Here is a 20,417-nt window from a genome sequence, read left to right as displayed (position 1 = left end):
ATCTTATGTAATGTCTTTGTATAGTATAAGGGTAGGAAAATTTTTATTTTCTGTGATTTGACCTAATAAAATTATTTTTAAGTGTCGTGTTCGTTTTTTGAAGTTGGGTTTTAATACCTTGACAGTATATTAATATTTATAGTCTCTTATCTGTTCATCTACAGCACTCAAACACTTGTATTTTAAAACTTTACACTGCTGAAAATACATGCATTTTAAACTTAATTTTTAGCAGTAAATTAAAATAAGCAAATTTTGGGACAATTCCTCACCCCTCCCCCCTCCCTCGCGCTTTTAGTCAAAAGACTTGATTTGCGTACTGATTGAATTCTGTAGCCAAATTTACTCTAGCCTCAGACTATCCAGTATTAGCATCATCTGCATTAAGTTTGGACTCAGCTAATCTTTTAAAATCTTTGAACACTGGGTTGTAAGCCAAAACTTAGCTATCCAAGACCACATCTGGCTTGCATAGTATTACCTCATTTGTGTAAGGTAGTGCTCCCAGTTTCTTTTCATTGGTTTGTTTTTTTGTGTGCTAGAAAGGGGAATTTGATATGGAGGCTGTGCTGGCAACAGGAAAGGTTTTTAAGGAACTTCAGTGATTTCGTTCTTCCTGTACTGAAATTCACAGGCGAGTCCTGGTTTTGGTACATAGCCAGGTACAGTAAATAAACTAATCAAATAAGAATAAGAAATTCTCAGCCAGCTACATGTTTGATAAATGTTTAGACACTACTAGCTGTTCTGTCAGGTTTACTGCATACAAAGGTAGAGTAATATTTATGTTGGTGAATTTCTCAAGATTACTGTTATTTCTTCTAGTGAGTGAAATTACCTCTTACTAGGAGGACTGTTTTGCTACTTATAACAAAAGAAATGCTGCCAAAGTTCATGTGGATAAGCAGCTGTTTGCTGAGGAAGGCAAAACAAACTATTGGTTTGCACTGAGAGAGGAATGTTGTTTTCTGTCTTGCAATTTATGTATTTTCAACCTGCACTAGGTGGAATGAGATAAATCTTAACAATACAGTCATCTGAGCAGTTTGTAAGAAATTGGATTCACAATGTGTTTGCTTTGCCTCTATTTACAGCTGTAAGATAACAGCATGAAATGAATAGTATTTTGTTCTCAGTATTTGTTATTAAACATGTATGCAAGGGGAAATAAAGACATTTGGAAATGGGTAACCTAAGGTTAATTAAATCCATCTGCTGTCTTACTAATGACAGTAATGTTGTATCCAGGGAATCTCTTATGCTAAAAGATTTGATAATGCACAGAAAGTTTTCTAACAAAGCACTCTTAAAGCCAGCAAGGACTCATGGAACTGGAGAGAAAACCAATCCTAGAGAGTAACTCAGTATTGTAAGGCTGTATTTCATGCAGGAATGTCCCAGAAGAATATAAGAACCACGTTTGTCTTTCCCTGAGATTCAAAATTATAACTGGCAGGAAAAGTAAAACTTGTTTTTATTTCATGCTACATGAAGTTGTGGTTTATGGGGCTAGTTTAAATGGCTGTGTTTCCATGCTTACAAACAGCCAGGATACAAATGGTGCTTAGGAAAGAAGCTACACGGGGTGCAAAAATGAGCTTCAGGTGACATGGTGATGGAAGCTGAAGGAAGACAGACTTTTGGTTTGTATTGCTTGGCAATCTGATCCTATAGAGATTAATACCTCTTTCTAAACAGCAAGTATGATGGCTACTTTTTATTTACACCATTCTAATTCATACCAAGAGGGGGGAAAATAAAGACTTGATGCTACAACTGTCATGCATTACACGTTGTTTTGGTCATGGATCCTCTTTGGTGTTATTTGATCAATGATTTTTGTAGCTGTAAGCTGTAGGTTTTGGCTACTTCCGAATCTGTAGTTTCTGGAAAAGAAAATCAAATACGTAGTTTGAGTTTATTGAAATAATTATTTGATTAATTTGCATTTCATATTTTCATACCCTTGTACAAAACATGGTGTTGGGGGAAAGCTGGGGCATTCATGGAGGCCTGCGTGCTTTTCAAGGCAACCGTGACAGCATCAGATGAAGAATAGTTTATTTCATGTTGAACTGACAGATGGGCAAACCAAAACTCTGAGAGAATAACATTGTTCTGGAATTTAATGTTTAAAGCGTACAAAAAAGAGTGGCTTAGGAGAATTGAACATAGAGGATGGGTTGTGTGATCTACATTGGAGGAACTTGCTTAAGCTTCCTTCGTAGCGAGTTGGACGAAGTTGCGCTAGTATGTGGTTTATCTCAGCTTAAAGCAGGAATCTAAAATAGGTCAGATGAATCGCTCTCTGAAATGCCTGTTTTCCTCCTCCACATTTAAAGTGACCATCTCAGATACGGACAGCTGAAGTTCAATTAGGTGAACGCCTTTCTGACTGTCACATATTAAGGCCCAAGGCTAATTATTGCTTTTTTTAGATGCTAAAGACAATTTGTAAAATAATGCAGTTTAAAAGGTATTTTTTATACTTGTGTGCCAAGTTTGAGTGTAGAAATTTATGATGTGTTCCTAAACAAACGTGTCACATGTTAGTACTTTGAAAATGTGGCCTGAAGCATAAATCTACCATGTGTGCTCTCTAGTTCTGCTTCTCTTTCGTGCTGTTTTGGCTTGCAGGGGGTAGGAACATGCGCCCCTATTCCCACATGCAGTGCAAAAGCTGAGCACAGGCTGAATGCTGTGCCTTGCTTTGCTCTACAGAGACATGCATTCACTGGAGAGCTTAGCCTTGAAAGTACAGAATACATAAGTGAGTTTGGAAGTAGTAATTGGCCTAATTTAAAACATTTTCTGTCAAACAGTTTAGCTTATTAAACATTTAAGAAAAAAAAGTGTTTTACTTTACTTGTGATCTATAGTAAACCTCCTTCTACTAGGAAACATTGTAGTGTATTCTAGGAATCGATAGTGAATTCCTAGCAGATGAGTTAGCAGATGTATATTCTGTGGAACCACCTATAATTACACAGTAGCTATGGTTACCAGGTTAAAGTAATCATGTCCTGATGATGAACAGAAATAGATTGCAGCAGAGTGGTTTGTTTTCAAGCTGCTTAAAAGCAAAATGCTCAAGAAAAGTTCATGAGGTCTGAGAACATACGAGTAACAAACATATAAGCACACTCCCTTTGCTGAACTGGCACAGAGCCTGCTTTTTGAAATCCTTGTTTTGATACAAAATCACAGCATTTTTTTAAAGTTTGGTTTTGCTTGTACGTCGTTTGAGAATTGGGTGCCAACCACATATTTGTAACAAAAGTATTTAATTGAAATAGTTAAGATTTAGATTAACTTTGATAATATTTTCATTTTTATTTAGTATTGGACAAAGTACAAACATCGGCTTCTCATATTCAAAAAAAGTTGTATTCACTTCATTTTAAATGTAACACTTAAAATGACTTAATGGAAGTATTTATATTTTCTTTTGGATGCTCTGGCACTTAGACAGAAATGACAGAAGTGTAGATGAACTCAAGTGGGAAGGACAGAACTGGGCTTAAGGGCAATTGTGTGTTTGCACTGCTGTTGGTGGGCCCACATCAGATGTTTCCAGCTTATGCACAATCACAGAGTCCTTTAGGTTGGAAAAGACCTCTAAGATCATGGAGTCCAACTGTTAATATGAATATGTTGCCTGGAATCATAAAAAATACTTGAGCACATTTCCCAAAGGAGTGCAGATGTTGAGGAGCTCGAGCTGGGATGGCTTCAATGTAAAGGACAAAAGATTTAATGTTTCAAAAGTTTCCACATGCTTTAGAACTGCAGTGGATTTTGTTGGATTTAGGGCCCTCAATGACATAAGCTTTTCTCAACATGTTGCTCTCCCTTTATGAATTACAAACTATGTATTCTGTATTTAACTTGAACAGAAGTCCTATAATGTCAGTGTATTACAATGTAAAATAAGATTTTATGGAAAACCACTCTTCCTTAGGGTATGGATGCATTTAAGCCTGGTCTTTTGCACCAGGGAAGCTTTCCTAGGGATACCGGTCGGACCAGTGCGATAGCCACTTTAAAGTCTGGACATATTAAGACTAAAACTTTGTTCCTGATCTTTCTTCATTTTGTAAGCCTAGCTTTCAAATTCACACCTGTGAGATTGTACTCAGTGGATCTGCTCACCTTGTTTTGCAGAATAACCAACCATGACTACAGAATCGGGATCGGACTCCGAGTCCAAGGATAAAGAGCAGGACCAGCAGGAGAGCCCTGCGCAGCAAGGGGCAGCGGAGACCCAGCCGCAGGACCAGCAGCAGCAGCAACAGCAACAAGAGCAGCCAAGTGAAGAACCTCAAAACGCACTCGAGCAGTTCTCGGCTGTGGCAGCGCACAGCACACCCGTGAAAAAGGAGCAGGTAAAGGAGCCCGGGCACACACCCTCACTGCTTGCAAGTAGCTGTGTACTCACCTACTGCTCCTGGGAAATAGTGAGTCTGGTGTGTTAGGAGGGGAAATATATATTCGGAGATGCATGGAAGGGTGCTTGATGTGGTGCTGTAGATCTTGGCTGGCTGGCCTTTTGCATTTAAAGAATAATCGTTCTCAGGCAGAAGAATGTTTTGAAGTTCATGGCAGGTATTTCTGCCTCCTGTGCTTAAATATAAGGGTAGTCTCATTAACTAAGCAGGAAACATCTTCGATCTTGCATTTGCATTAGATAGCAAACAGTGTCAGTTTTTATGAAGCTGAAAATGTTTTCAGAGTTCATTTCTTTTGACACCTGCTGAACACTGATTTCATGCTTGCTTGTCTGATGTGTGAACCATGAAGAGTCTGTGGTCCCTTAAGTTTCTCATGGTTCTGGAATAACGGCATTATAATTACTTGAACTATTCATGTAATAGGTTTCAGAAGAGCTATTGCATGCTTTTCCATTTGGCTCATTGTAGCACTTATTAAATTTGCGGAAGCTGCTTTCTTCTTCCCGTTAATAATTTCCAGTCAATAGGATTAACAGACATTGTTCTTCATGGGTAAGTGACACACAAATAATGAGGTACCTGCAAATCACTTCCCTTAGCTCCATAAGGTTATGACCCTCATCTGATCACATTCATCTTTGGAGAGTCTGTCTAACTCCTCCTCTCCTCCATCCTTTAAAAATTTCTGGCTGTTTGAAGTGGGCTCCTGTTGTTTTACCTGGCTGGGAGAGACAGAGCTGGTGAAGCAAGTAGATAGATGTAAGGAGGTGTTACTTAAAATCAGTGTGAGTGCACCTGCAGAAGCTCTCTGGGGCTGGCTGTGGTCTTGGGTTTTAAGCTTTTTTTCACAGAGCTACAGCCCAAACTTAATGTTGTTGTGAAAAAAATGGGTGTATAAGCAATTTCAGATACAAAATATTTTTTTATCTCACTCTGGTAGGGGTGCATTACCTAAATGCTTGGGACAACAAGTGTTTCTGGGACCAAATTAAAACAGGTGTCTAAAATCTTACGTCTTAAGAAGTAGACATAGCAGGGCAGGATTTCTGCTCGTTGATTGCTGTTGAAATTCAGCCACTGGAAGAACTGTTTGGTTTTTTTAATTGCTAACCATTTTTACTGTTGATAACCCTTGATCAACCTCACTCCATTGCCCACCACACACCTCTCTGTTCTTACTCCCACATCCACCAATTATGTGTTGGGACAATTTTGGTCTCCGAAATAGATCAGAAATTGCCTGTAATTATTTTGGGGGAAAGAAGCAGGGCTGCTTGTCCAAAAGAGGGAGGTGTTGAATAAACTGGTCATTAATTTAAAGTGTAATTTTATCAGTCCTAGGCATAAGTAGTATTATTTTGTTTTTCCTGACATTTTCAGTGATCATTCCACTTCAAGTTTCTTTTCATCTTAAAAAAGTAAATAAACCAAAAAACCCCAAACCACAAAAAAAATCCAACCCCAAAATAACCACACACACAAAAAAACACCCCAGTTTAGACACCAAAACTGCCCATCTGCTTTTAGAGGTGTGAGTTTGCAGACCTGAGATGCTCTCATGTGCTGGATGATCCCTTTCTTTCCCAAAGAAGATCACAGTGAGCTGGTGCCTGTAGAAGGCTGGATAGAAAAACTGGGTTAGTGAAAGGGATATGTGACACCTTCCCGTTGAGATTACCAGATTGAATCCAAATGTCCATGCTGTAAGCAGACTGCCAAATCCAACTGCAGTGATAGGCCTAGTATGTTTCATAGTGGCTTAAGTGTCTATATCACAGGAAAGAACCACTTAAAATCAGCACTAAGAGACAAAGCAATGGTGTCATTAAAAAAGCCAAAGCTTGTTCTCTTCCTTACTGTCTGTAGTTGTAGTAAGGAAGTTGATTTTTGCTCTTGCTCACATGAGAGAACCTTGAGAAGAAAGATTTAAGTTTCCAATCCATGGAAGGGTCTCTTCTTTGTCACCCTATACACATAAAAAACCCAAAACATTTTAATGAAGATGAAGAACCTTTTCATATTGAGATTAACAGTTATTAGAGAAATAAGTCCTTCCTATCAGGTGTAATAATGCAGCCTAACTATATGCCTGCCTTCCTGTCTCTTTGGAAAAGAGAAGGTGGCATCACATGGGTTGGGCACCAATATTTCTGAGCGACTACCATAAGTAGATGGGATTAATGTGTTGTGCAAGTGTGGTAATATCACTTCATACCCCAGTGAGAAACTACAAAGTTTGTGAGATCATTACTGATGAATCCCGTGACTCCAGAGGCTTCCTTTGAGAGGGGATGCAGCTTCAGAAGGGCTTAAACATACCATGTCATAGATGACAGAGATTATCCTCAAAAAATACAGACCCTGAAGCAACTTCTGCTGCACTAGAATTTAGTCCGTGACACCAAAAATATTGCAAAAATAGAACACAGAAATGGCAAAAATATGGTGCTGAAGTATCTTGGAGAAGAATTTAGAAGAAAATGCAGCTATGCTTGCAGAATTCAAAATAATTCACTGTGAACATGGGTTTTTCACTGGCTATCTTTTTTCCTAGATTCGAGGATGTCAGGTTTCTTTAGGAAGAAGGGTCTTAATACAGTCTGAAAGTACCTCAGTGCCTGAACATGTCAGCATAGTTTGGGGTAATCTTCTCTAATAGTTCTTGGCATGTTTTGTTCTCCAGACAAATGAGAAAATCTTTTGTATGATTTTAACCTAGACACAATCCCCTGATCTTAATGTGGAAGGGAACCTTAACAAACAAAATAACCTCGGTAATATTTTAAAATATTTATAAATAAACAAAACTCTGCTGTAGTCTTAAGTTACCAAGTGTCTTTATGAAGGAAAATAATTACTAGTCCATTGGGATTCACAGAAATTACTTGCAGGCTAAATATGGTTCTGAAGTTTAAATGGGTGATGGGCAACCTTGTTGTTGTGGGCTTTTCTTTCAAGCAGCTTTTCTGTTTTCTCCAAGAAGATTAGTTAGTTCCCTGTGTCTGGGGTGTTTTGTTGGTGATTTTTTTTTTGTTGGAGTGGGGTACTAACTCTCACATCAGAAATGTCATGAACCACTGTGTATGACAGTGCTGCTTTTTTTTTTCATCCCCAGAGTGACTTCTGCACCCACATATATGCACATGCAGCTTCTCTGGCAGATTTCTTTTAATGTACAGAAATCATCAAAGAGCCCCTCTGCCCATCAGCAGCAGTGCAGCTCTGCACAGGGGCCCTAGGAGGAGGCATCTTCAGTCTTTTTTATATCTCAGTGCACTAGCCTGGACCACTTGCCAGCTGGTTGTGGAGGTGGAAATTTAGCTGGCCTCAGGCCTTGCTGTGAGCCCAGGGGGACTCTTGCTCTTTGTCACAGCTGCTGTGAGTGTTAAATGCTCAGCAAACAGCTAATCCACTCACATATTTGGTGCCTCTGTCTCCTGACAGTCTCCAAGTATGTGAGGACCTTGACATCCAGACACAAAGCTGATGTCCAAGTACTGGAAGGAGAAAGTCCTTTAGTGCTAGATGGGGGAAGAGACAGCTGGTGGTGGTCTGCTCCTGGGGAAGAAAATCCATGGCTCAGGAGATGTGGTGGATTTTGAAACCAGCTCTTGCTTTCTTATCTTTCTAGTTCCACTTTCTTCTAGTCTCCCCACCCAGAAAGTCCAGGAGACCATTGCTATCTCCTCTCTTGCAGAGAAAGTAGGACCATGAGGTCTTGCCTCACCTCCTTGTAATTTGCTGACGCTGTTGGTATCACAACTGGCTCCAAATTCGCCTTCTCCCCATTCACCTGAAGGCAGAGGGGAAACTTATGGCTTGTTTTTATGAAATCACTCAGGGACAGTTCCCTGTGATTTAGTAGTACACTGTTGTTTCTGGTTATATGATGCAAGGTTGTTCTGGTCTCAAAGCAGATTAAAGCCTTTGGATGGATTTGTTCCATTCTCATGAAAGTCTATTATATACAATGAATGGAAACAGACCTGGAGGGTTAATTTACAATATATTTCCAGTAATGCTTGTTGCTTATTATGCTGAAATAATTCAGAGCTAAAGCAGGGTGGAGTTTGGGGTTTTTTTTTGCCTTTTAGTGAGATAATGGCAAGACACTTTCATTTTATTTAAGCTTTAGCTTAGGTATTACTACACTCCTTTTGAGGTTTTGTTTGGAACCTATCGGGACATAACTGATGAAAAGGGAAATGACTGCAGCGCAGGGCCGTTGCTAGGAAGGGTGAAATGCTGTAGAGCTGTTCTGGCTTTCATCTAGTGCCGTGGAGAGAACCATGTGCTGCGCTGCATCACGGTAACTCTTCAAATGGCCTTACTCTCAGATAAACCCAAAACAAAAGTGGCCACGGTGGTTTCTTCTTGCTCCTTTTCCCTGCAGTATATTTGCCTTTCAAATAGCACCTTTCTTGTCAGCCAGAGGGACTTACTGGGCATTTTCAGAGAGCAAAATTCAGCGCCTCATCCTGCACTTAACATGCATTAGCCAGCTGGCTGCACATAAAAGTTGTTTGGTCCCTCACTTCCATCCTGTTTGTTTAACCCTTTGCTTGGGTGTTTGCGTAGCCTTTTGCTCTCCCAGGCATGTCAGCATCCCCCTGTGAATTCACGCTGTTAGGGGGGCATCCGTGCCCTCATTCAGGGACTGTTTTCTCACTGACAGCGAAATTAGTGCAAACCTGATGGTATTTTTCTATTCCATATGGCACCATGGAAGCATCATATGATTTAATAGGCATGAGACTTTGAAATAATATCAAGAAACTGTAGGAGTATCTGTTCATCAGCAACAGTACTCAGTATTTGGAAAACACTAAAAAAACAAATACAGGAAGTCCAAGTGGGATTTCGTACCTATGGAAAAAGGCAGGAGTGGTAAAATGTTTTCATGAATGTCCCTCCTTCATGCATATTCTGTACATTTTTGAATGAGAAAGAACAGCTAGGAGGAAAGTGGGAAATCTTTTCAATAAAGACTGTCCTGCATCAGGGGCTTTCTTGTCCAAGCCCCACACAAGGCTCACTTAAATGCTTCAGTGCAGGATGCACAGTGTACTGCATGGCATGATTGGTTTATCTCACTCAAAAAGTATCTTTCTTTCTGTAGGCCACAGAGAAAGAACAAGAGTTTGCTGCTGCAAGTGCAAAACAGCTGGAATATCAGCAGTTAGAGGAAGACAAGCTCTCTCAAAAATCTTCATCTAGCAAACTTTCCAAGTCTCCTCTAAAGATTGTCAAGAAACCTAAAAATATGCAATGCAAAGTGACACTCCTGGATGGATCGGAATATGCGTGTGAAGTAGAGGTAAATGGCTTTTTGTCTTCATTTTTTTTTGACTGTCCAGAAATAAATAGTGGAAATTATATTTCTAATTTAACCAAAAGGATGAATGGCCTGATATTTCACCAGTACCAAGCCCAGAGATGCTTTCGTTGTTTTTTCTGGACATTGAAGAAGGTGCACAGATTTGAGCTAGGTGAGACATTCTGAGCACTCCCTGGAACAGCCAGATGCTTTGGATTAATTTTTTGTTGGCACATGCTGCAGCAGAATGCAGAAAATGAATTATGGGCAACAAAGCCCATAAACAAAGAAGGATTTTGATCCCATTGGGCTTTTCTTTTCCTTGGTACTCTGCTGAGTTGAGACTTACATTGAGTCATTGTCCATGCAGTAATTCTAACTACTGTGAGATTAGTAAGGGCATGAGAGATGTCCTGGGTAAGTGGGGGAAATGTCAGGAGCAAATAACAGTGGGACTGGAGAGTTTTGTGTGCTTCTCCTGTGTCTATCAATCGTAATTGTGTCTGAATGTTACTGGGAGAAAGATGCTGTGATTTTTCTGTAAGGAAACTTGCCTTCTCTGCTGAGACTCTGACAGGAGCCTACTTTTAGGACTAGTGCACTCTCACTTAGGAGCCAGTCTGTGCCAGTGGGCAGACCCATGCTGCAAGGATGCCTTGCCTTCAACTCCAGAAGGTCCCAGAAAAGCAGAAAGTGAGCACGTTGATTGCTTCAGAGTAAGCATGACAAAATTCAGCATCTCAGAGTTGACCCATTTCTCCATTCAGTCACTGTCACCAAGGTGATTTTTGGACAGTGGACTAGCATGTCCTGAAACTGCTTCGGGTCAGGAGGCCTTGCATGCAAGGAAAGGGTGAGCTTCTAAGTGCTTTTAAGTGCTTTGGAAAATGGCAGGTAAGGAAAAACCTTATTGTTTTTTATTTAACCTTGACTTTACAGTTTGGCCCAAATTTTGCTATGCTAGTTGTGAACAGATGCTGGTATTTTACTACTCTTACAACAACTTAGCAGTCCATGCTGTTGACTGTCTTTTACTTTCGCTGGCTGAGTCCTGTGTTGTTTCCTTCAGTCGAGGACTAGGTATCTGGCCACATACCTTGTGACTATTAAATGGTCATTTCTTGACCTGCAGTCTCAGTTTGGTCTCTCAAGGATAGCATGTGAGCCATTAAGCTGGAAGAATGACTCATACTGGCTTTGATGTTAAGAGTCAAACTTGTTTCAGCTTTTGCCACTTGCTTGTAAAATGTGAGTCACTTTTTGGAATACAATCAAGCAAAGTTCACCAAATAGGATTTCTATGGAAATCTTGTCTAGCAGGCTGAGCTTTATCGAATCTAAGATGGTGCAGAAAGAGAGATTTGTTGTGTCACATTTCCACTTATGCAAAAAATGTGAATAATAATTTCTGAAAGGAAGTTGCACTCTTCCACTAAACATGAGCTCTGTTGAAGTGTCAAAATGCTAGCATATGGAAACCATCATGTTTTACTGCTTGTGAGATTTCTCTGCTCTGCAAGTTCTGAAGTAGCTCTTGAATACTGTCCAGTTTTGTATTCATTTTTTCTACGTACATTGCTGAAATATTTTTAAGTTGTATTGACTGTCATCAGTAATCATTTTATCTGCTTCTAAGATGATCAGACTGCCTAGGCAGAATGTAATATTGATGAGAATATAACTCCTAAAAGGATGAATCCTCAAATGACAAAGCTATAAGGCTATAATGATGAGCAGACTGTTGAAACATAAGTTAGTTAGAAGGAACAAATATTTCAGGGAACAAGTACAGCTGGAATGACCCATGCATTTACTTACCTTAAATGGGTGATTCAGACTTTGCATCCTTCCTAGGTGGCATTGTTAGTATGTTGTGTGTATGGAGGATGCAAGTGCAGGTACCTCTCTGGCACAGCCCACTCCAGCCCATCGGAACATTTTGTGGATCCCCAGGGGAGTCTGCTTTCCATGTGCATAAAGTTTAGCTACAGCAAAAGGATGCTGAGTCCAACCAGGAGAAATTATATGACTTTCACTGTGGTTTTTCTCCTGAGGAGAAAAAAGTATATACAAAGGGAGTAAGTAGGTCAGGGAAACTGAGGGTCTGTCTCAGCAGACATCTCAGGAAATCATGTAGGAGGCTGAAGGTGAGGTTCTCCTACAGGAATTTTGGATAATAGCAAAGTTTTGTTTCACAGAAACTCAGTGCTGCAGCATGAGAAATAAATCTGTCATGTTTCAGGAAAATGCTGTCATATTTGAAGGCTCTCCTACAAGTGAACTCACTATATCAACTTAAATGGGGAAAAAGAACCCATACATGCATATCTATGTATAGAGAGATATATAAAGTATACTGAGACAGCCAACAAATTATGGAGGTCAGTAAATTCCCCAAGATTAATTCTTTAAAAGAAAGGTGAGAGGGGCAGACAACACATGGCAATCAGATATTTAATACTTCCATTCCTTGTGTTCAACCCACTCAGCTGCATCTTTTGGAGTGGACAGTGACCCAGGGTAGGAATGTGGCAGTTGGTGGATGTGAGTCAGAAATGTCATCCTATGTTCGTCAGCTCCTGTCTTTCAGTTCTGTGTATATCATGCTTCTATCTACTGAAGGCTACAAAGCATTGTAATCTAAAAGGACCGGAAACTTAGAAACCTAATTTTGAGCTAGAATAATAGCTCTGTCAGTGAATCTTGGTTTGGATGCAGGCCAGGTATTTATCTCTCCAGAACTTCATTCCCTAGTCTGGGAGTTGGGGATCATTATAGGATCCATCAGTTACTCTACAGAGAGGTTTGCAAATGACAAATGCTTTTTATATATGTTAAATATTAATGTCATTTAAAGGAGCTTATTGCTCTCCAGTAGAGTGCAACCTGCAGCTTATCAATTATGTGTTCATCCAGTTAATGACCTGGCAGCCGACGTGGCACATACTCTCAGATTGAAACGCTTCTGAGGCAGGTTTGGTTAATCCATTATCCCCTTGGTGTCCTTTGTTTCAGAAGCTCCTCTCTATTGTTCTTTATTTAATTCTGAACCTCTTTACTGCTTTCTACTATATCTTTCAGTCCCTCTCACATTCAGTACTTTGCATTTGTGACACTGGGAGTTTTCATATTGTATGAGACGCATCTACAGGGAAAATGTAGAGGAGGTAACTTAAAAGCTGAGGTTAACGGGGGTTCATCTAATGTGGTATCCGTTCAGTGAAAGGATCTTAAGCAAATGCCAGGTAAAATTCTTCCCTTGAGGCTCTGGAGTGTTACTACCTGTGTGCTCTATCTGTCCTGACCCAGAAAGTCTTTCATGCAGTAAGACATAACAAGCCAAAACCAGATTAAGTAGGTAACCCAACCTGTTCATTCATCCTCCTCCAAAACCATAAACCCTCAGTAATGCCATCTGTACCCCCACTGCTGTTCTTGTCCAGAAGCCTGCAGATGGTAGTGGCAGCCTTACTTCAGAGAGGGGTTTCCTTTTGGAGGTGGGATGGCCACCTAATAGTGCTTCGTCTGCCCAGGGAAAGCTGTTGGCTTCTGGAGAAGAGGTATTTGCTGTACACAGACATTTCCCTGGTACTCTGTTAAAGAAGAACAGCCTCAGGGTGGCTGCGTGTTTCTCCCATGTTGTGAGCAAGCTGGAGCACTCGATCACAGGAGTCGACGCAGTCTGCTCAGAGGAACGATGAGCAGTGGTATCCACCTAGATGTCCACCCGTGGTAAATTCTTGTGGTTCTCCTTAGCCTCTTCACTGTCCTCTCTCAGCCAGCATCAGGCTCAGAAATGTTGATTATCAAAGCAGCAGAGGCCATAGCTGTGGTCAAAGATGCACTGCAAAGAGGTAGCTGAAGACTTCTCTGTTAAGCAAGCTAGACGTGTGCTTTACATTTTTTGGTTTGAAAAACCAAAGCAAGATCAAAGACTGCTAAAACTTTAAAAAAACCCCAATGAACAGACTAGTTCAAGTTTTTTTCTAAGATACAAGAAAACAAGCAAAGTAACTTATTTCTGGGTTTCATCAGCTTTAAGTAGGGGTACAGTTATGCTTTTTCTAGGATTTATTTCCCTCCTTGTTCCTCTCTGTCTCATTTCAATTTTCTGTTATCTAGACTGCTGCATTTTAATTAAAAGATGCAAGTGGAACCAGCTGTTGTGCTCTCCGGTACACATAGCCTAATTTAAAGTGTATTCCTAAAACAAGTTGGAATTTGTCTTTGTTTTAGCTCTAAACGTATACATGTTATCATTCACAAAGTGACATCAGAAATCTGTAACATAATCTGTCTAAATAAATGGTAAAATAATTAGATTTCATTTTGGTAGGCTGAGCTATCTGAGCCCATTGCTAATTTATACTCTTTCGTCATTCCTGTGCCGCTCAGACTTTCTTATCGTGCAGGCCACCAGTAAATTAAAACAAATGTTTCCATGGCAGCCTGTCTGTGGCATCTCTGCAGCCCTACATCAAGCAGTGTGAGTTGACGTAGGATTTTGATAAGCTGCAGAGCACATGGAAAGCTGACATCTCACAAAGCACTACTGCTGGCCCCGGTAGTGATGGGGGTGAGCGGGGGTCAGCTGAGGTAGGAAGGGACTGGTAAAAATACACTATGTATGTTTAGTTGTTGGGTTTTTTTCCTCAAATTTTCTCAGTCACACTGCCACTGGGATCTGGGCAGTGGCTGGGTGTCCCATGCTGTAGCTACTGCTGTGCCTTTGTGATGAACCTCTGGTGACTTTATCCCTCATGGAGACCTCACTTTCTTAAGGGGTTTCCCCACGTGACATCAGAGTAGTGTACTTGAGTTGAAATGGCAAGCAGTTTTGTTTCCATATATTTGAAACCAGGATTTGTAACATGGATGGAAGCAGACTGGAGTAAACATATGGGCTGACACTCCTTTATGAATGCAAAGTGGAGGTGAAATAAATGAAATCTCTAATAGGTTGAAATAACATGTTTTGCATGAATTTCTCTTTTTCCTGTTAAAAAGTGAGAGTACATGGATGCTTCCTTAAAAAATAAGTTCTTAAAAATTGTCATAGGACAGGCTTGAAGAGTTGAGGACAAGCGGACTTATTTCTGCAATGCTACCACTGCCTGAAATGAAAGGGAGTGGTTACTGGCTTCAACGCTGTGTGTGCTGCTTTTCCTACCCTGCAAGACCCCCTCTGGAGGAAAAATCCTTATGTGTTTCTGTATGAAAGTGGGGAAATGCATGGCCCCGTGGTCTTCCTCCCTGCGCAGTGTCTGAGCTAACCCTTCCGTGGGAGCTGTCTCAGCATGGACCTGCTTTTGCATGGGGAGTTAATAACATTGAGTTTCTCATCCATTTTGAGGTAGGATTTAAGGTCAAGAAGGAAACCTCTATAATAGGATGCCCTCTGGTTTCTGAAGGATACAGTTTCAGTTACCCCCTGCACATTTTAATTCTTTAATGAATTCCACACAGCCTCTTGCAAACAGCTTTACATGTGAAACTGATTACTGAATGCAAGAGGGAATTTTTTTTAGTGAGTCTTTTCCTTTTGACCTACTCATTGCTTACATTTCACTTAATTTAATATGAAGACCTTTGTTTTTGGTCCTTCCCCAGGACGTGTTTCAGTAAAAGTGACTGGGTTGAGAGGCATCAATGCCATTACACAGCATGTTTTCTGTCCCCAGACCTTCTAATTAGGGCTGACTTGGATTAGCCAGAGGATTCACTTAAGATCTATGTTACCTGACACATGTCAGTAGGAGTCTAAGTATTGCCTGAATATGTTTCAGCTGAATAAAGTTAATATACAATTCTTCTGACTTTCTTTTTCCAAATACCATAGGCAGCTTTTTATGTCTTAAAATACTTGTCAATTCAAGAAGCACAATGATCTGAAAATCGACACCAATGTTATCCAACTCATAATAATCAACTGTGAGGCTGAGCTGAGAAAGGTTTTTTACTTAAGATTGGTAACTGAAATAAAAATGTTTGAGCTCCCTTTTAGTGATGTTTATTATTATTATTTTACTGAAGCTAAAGAAACCTTAATCAAAAAAAGTCACTTCAGGTTAAGGTAAGCCTTTTGGAAATGGCACAAGGCTGAGGGAGCATGTTGATGTGGGTCTGGAGCATTTCTTCCTCACTAGGAGAGAGGCTCAGCTCCCTGACACCTTTCACAGCTAGAAACATCTGGGCTGTGCGGTATTCAGGGAGAAGGTCTCTTATAATCTTGGTAGCAAAACACTTAAGTGATTAGACAGATGTGATCTCTTGCATTTCCTCCAGTTAATAGACAAGTATTTTAGAGATTGAATGAGAAATAAGGAATTAAAACCAAGTAACTCCTCCAGATGTCATACCAAGTGAACAGCAGGTTGGGCTTTAAATTCCGCCTTTTGGCACAACAGAGGACAGGACCACTATCAAATGCCAGAAGCTTAAAATAACAAAAATAAAAAAAGTTGTCCGTGTCCTCTCCACCTCTGTTTTCTACATCCAGTCCTCTTATCTCTTACCTTTTGTTGATAGTTTTCTGAAAATGATTTGTGCTGTGAAATGATGGACTTAGCAGGCAGAAATCTTCATTTTGATACTTTGGAGTTGCCAGCTATTTTTCATAATGTTGAAAACTATCGAGATGGATCTGCCTACATTTACAAATAGTTTCAGCTTCCTTGAAGCTGCATTTTCTGGGGAACAAATGGCTGTCTGAAAACTTCCTACTGAAATATTGCCTCTGGTCCCCTTCCCCTTGGGCACCAGTTGGACACAAGCCAGGCAACAGGAGCTTGTTTACCGTCTGTTGAAGTATTTTAAAAAACTGGTTTGGTCGTGCGCACTCAAGCAGAGGTACTGCAAGGCTCATTGCTTGTTAATCTGTTTGCAAGAGCCTAGGAGAGGATGATCTTCCACCTGCCCTTTACCCCAGACAGATAGATGTCTGGTGACTCCAGGGGTCCTGTCCTTGTCATTGTCCTTGGTGATGGCCTCACCAGGGTGAGACTGTGTCACTCCCTTCATGTTCATCTTCTCCGGGCTTATTTCCCGGGTTGTTCCCAGCCTCCAGCTTCTTACTGAGGTGTCTAGTTTAGTAAGCACTCGACCTCCACACGTGTTTTTTAAGTGCTGCTGAAATGTAAATCACGAAGAGTGGATGAAGGGCTTTGCTTATTCTTTTCCCTTTCCCAAATGGATACTCAGATTTTAAAGCTTCCTGCTGTTCCTGAACAAATGTGTACATTCCCCCATCTCTCCCATGCCCATCCAACAGAGAAGTTGCTGATTTTCATGTCACTGCCCAGTCACGCTCCTGCCAAGCTTTCGTGCATTTTGTCATGTTTCATGCCCTGTTTCTGTGTCACTCAAGTGCCTGCTACTTGCTCCAGCTCCCAACCGAGCTGTCTAAATTCATCAATGACTCTGTTGCTAGTTGCTTCAGTTTATAGGTGCTGTCCCCACGTTAGCAAAAACAGTTGCTGTTTCCAGACCAAAACCAAGTAAATCTCACTTTATTATCATTCCCTAAATATATTAGCTTGTCATATAAAATCCTAATGCCTCATATGGGAGATACTTTTTTCCCAACTGAACCCCATGCAGTGTTCACTGGGCTGCTTTTATGTTTTTTACCCATGTCTGTTGATACAGTGAACAAAATATCAGAGACAGGACTGGGTGGTGAGGAAATATCTGCTTGCAAAGCAAAGTGTTGATAGGCAGCGAGGTCTGTCTCATGGTTTATCTTGCTTTGACAGAAATGGTTTTGATCTGAAGTGGATAAAGCTTGGATGTAGCTTGAGAACAGGCTATGTAAGTTTTCTTGACAATCCCGAGCACTGATGATGTAATACTGTCTAAGGTACCCCAAATCTAAAAGGCTGATCATCCTGCTGCCTCTCCTGCCTCAAGAGCATCTCTCTGTGCTGTGGTTTCTGTGCAATGTATTTTTTTTTTTTACTCCAGCCTGGCAATGTAGGTCAGGGAGAGCTCTGTGGCTTTTAAATTCATATGGCAAGATTACTCTGTAAATCGGACTATGTTGGCAGTGGAGCTTTTTTCAGCTGAAAATAAACAAAATGTTTATGGTTGTTTTTTGTTAATGTGTGCCAGGAACTATTTATATTGCAAGTAGTGATTGGTTCCCCTTGGTCGCTGTGACGCTACTAGGCTTGTGCACAGTTAGTTAGCAGTTACGAAGGAGAGATGAGTGTTTGCTGAATTCACCCAAGTATAGGTAGAATAAGGAAAATATTTATCTTTACAACCCCCCCAGAAAGCTTCAGCTGCTGTATTGAATCCCAAGAGACTCGCCTGAGTTACTGCAGAGTGTCTTGCAGGAGGCGGTAGGGCAATCAGGAGGCATTAAGCCAATGGATCAGCTGCACATCTAGCTAAAATCCAAGCCCAAACAATCTGTGTTCTCAAGAAAGCTGAGTGAGGGGGTTACTTTCTCTTTTGAAAAACCTCCAGAAATGTGGAATATTGTTTATTATTTTATGTCATCATTTAGCAAATGTGTGAGACTAATCAGTGCTGAAAGCAGAACTGCTGATTGAGAAATTTTGTCCACTGTTTTTGTATTCATTTATCAGAGAGTAGCGCTCATAAGCTGTTACCAGATCTCAGTTTATACAGTACACATTCTGTTGATGCACTTGGGATGTATTTGATAATCATCATGTTTGACAGGTATTTCTGTAACCATTGTGCACAGGCAGGCATGGCTCTTACATTTCCATGTACAAAAACATGCTCCAGAGTGTTCATTCTTTCGCTGGTGACCCCAAAGCAGTTGCATTGCCATGAATGAAGTGCCCACTTTTTTCCAAAGGATGCAAATGAGCGGTGCACGTGTCGGTACGCTTAGAGCTCATGTGATAACCGTGCTGGTGTGATCTCTGCTGATGATGTAGAAGGCAAAAACCCTAATTTGGTTCGATGCCAGAATCGGGACTAGGTCACCAATCTTCTTACTGGGATTTAGCAGTCCTCTGGGTTTTTTTAGATTAGTGCTAGCTGTTTAGGATTGCAAGCTCAAACGGCATTAAAGAAGGTTGCCCCTGATAGAAACTGTGTCATATTATACAATGCCATTGATGTTTGCTGCAGGTACGTAACTGCAGCATTGACAGCGTTGCATATTTATCTATTTATCTAAATACTTCATTTGCAGGTGTCAGAAAAGGTTATTTTCAGGAATGGTAATATGCTGCAATATGGTATATTAACATAAATATCAATAAGCTGATAAATTATAGTACTACTGTAATGAGGGAAAAAAAAAGTGATCAGTCATCCCTGTATGTCAAAATACCTCTTGTCTACTGGGAGTTTCCTTATGTGGCATTCATTTGTATGTGCAGAGCAATATAAGATAGAGTTCTAAATTAAAAAAGCAGAGATAAGCAGAATAGTATTGAACTTTTTATTTCAGACTATTAGAACGTATTAGTCACCTATTGGGACATGCTATGCAGGTTCACATCAAAAAGTTAATGAAGAAATAGGACATTTGGAGAGCTAGTACTGGCATGCAACCTTCAGGAAAAGCATTTCCTTATATGAAATATATTCACGTTGGGGGAAAAAAAAGTCTTTTTAATGCAGCTTTTATTTAACGAAATCCTTCTGAAATTGCTTCATTCTTAGTTGTCCCCACTTTTGACTAAATAGATTAGATTGTATTTGGAACTGTGACAAGGGACATTTCCAAATGCAGTTTACCACTGAACTGTGGAAAACATTAAATTGTACTTCCTTTGGAGAACCAAAAAATGAGTGTGTTTTGCTTTGAACTTTTTTTTTAATTGAGTGTATTTTTTTGACTCTTGTGACCTGAAAGGCTGGCAGAAATGTCTTCTTCAGTATGTCCTACATATGCTGGCAAACTGCTTAGGAACTGAATGAGAGCATTCTGTCCATCCTAGGGATGCATGTGTCCTCAAAAATGTTCATTTATGAACATTTATTATTATTGATTACATGCTATATTAAGAACATATTAACTTATGAACATTTATGTGTCCTCATCTAGCGGAGGGCAACAAAGGTGCTCTAGAGAGCTGGAGCACCTCTCCTATAAAGACAGGACTGAGTTGGGGTTGTTTAGCCTGGAGAAGAGAAGGTTTCAGGGAAACCTCATTGCAGCTTTCCAGTAGTTAAAGGAGACTTACAGAAAGGAGGGAGAGAGATGTTTTTACACAGGCAGATAGTGATAGGACATGGGGGAACTGTTTTAAACTAAAAGAGGCAAGATTTAGATTAGATACTAGGAGAAAATTCTTTACTGAGTGGGTGATGAGACACTGGAACAGAGAAATTGTGGATGTCCCATTCCTGGAAATGTTCAAGGCCAGGTTGGATGGGACTTTGAGCAACCTGGTCTAGTAGGGTTGGAACTAGATGATCTTTAGGTCCTTCCAACCCAAGCCATTCTGTGATTCTTTAATTTCTAATACTCTTCATATGCGAAACCCCAAATTTTTTTCTGTAAGAAACTTAAAATAGTTGGAATAAAAAGACAAGATTAGTTAATTTCTTTTATCTTTAAGCTTTTTTTCTGTGTGAGTATTTGTTGTTTGCTTTGTCACTCCATCTATCTTACTTCTGTCTTTGGTGTACAGGGTTGCACTGCAAACTTCAGCAAAGGT

At 40.3% G+C, this 20,417-nt stretch overlaps 1 protein-coding gene across 22 annotated transcripts in view; it reads left to right on the top strand.

The window, feature by feature from the left end:
* Nucleotides 1-20,417, top strand: part of EPB41L3 (erythrocyte membrane protein band 4.1 like 3) — a 141,412-nt gene that overhangs the window by 71,513 nt on the left and 49,482 nt on the right. For 21 of the 22 annotated variants that reach the window (XM_050327471.1, XM_050329861.1, XM_050330658.1 and 18 more), the window contains exons 2-3: nucleotides 4,165-4,385; nucleotides 9,571-9,768. In XM_050327471.1, the coding sequence (XP_050183428.1) occupies nucleotides 4,176-4,385; nucleotides 9,571-9,768 (408 nt within the window). In that variant the 5' untranslated portion in view covers nucleotides 4,165-4,175. The remainder of the gene's footprint in view (nucleotides 1-4,164; nucleotides 4,386-9,570; nucleotides 9,769-20,417) is intronic. The other variant, XM_050335458.1, reaches the window with a different exon arrangement.

Source organism: Myiozetetes cayanensis, unplaced genomic scaffold, assembly GCF_022539395.1.
Source record: "Myiozetetes cayanensis isolate MyiCay16 unplaced genomic scaffold, myiCay2020 scf1, whole genome shotgun sequence".
In the NCBI taxonomy this organism is placed as follows: domain Eukaryota; kingdom Metazoa; phylum Chordata; class Aves; order Passeriformes; family Tyrannidae; genus Myiozetetes; species Myiozetetes cayanensis.
This window is presented reverse-complemented; position numbering and strand designations above follow the sequence as displayed.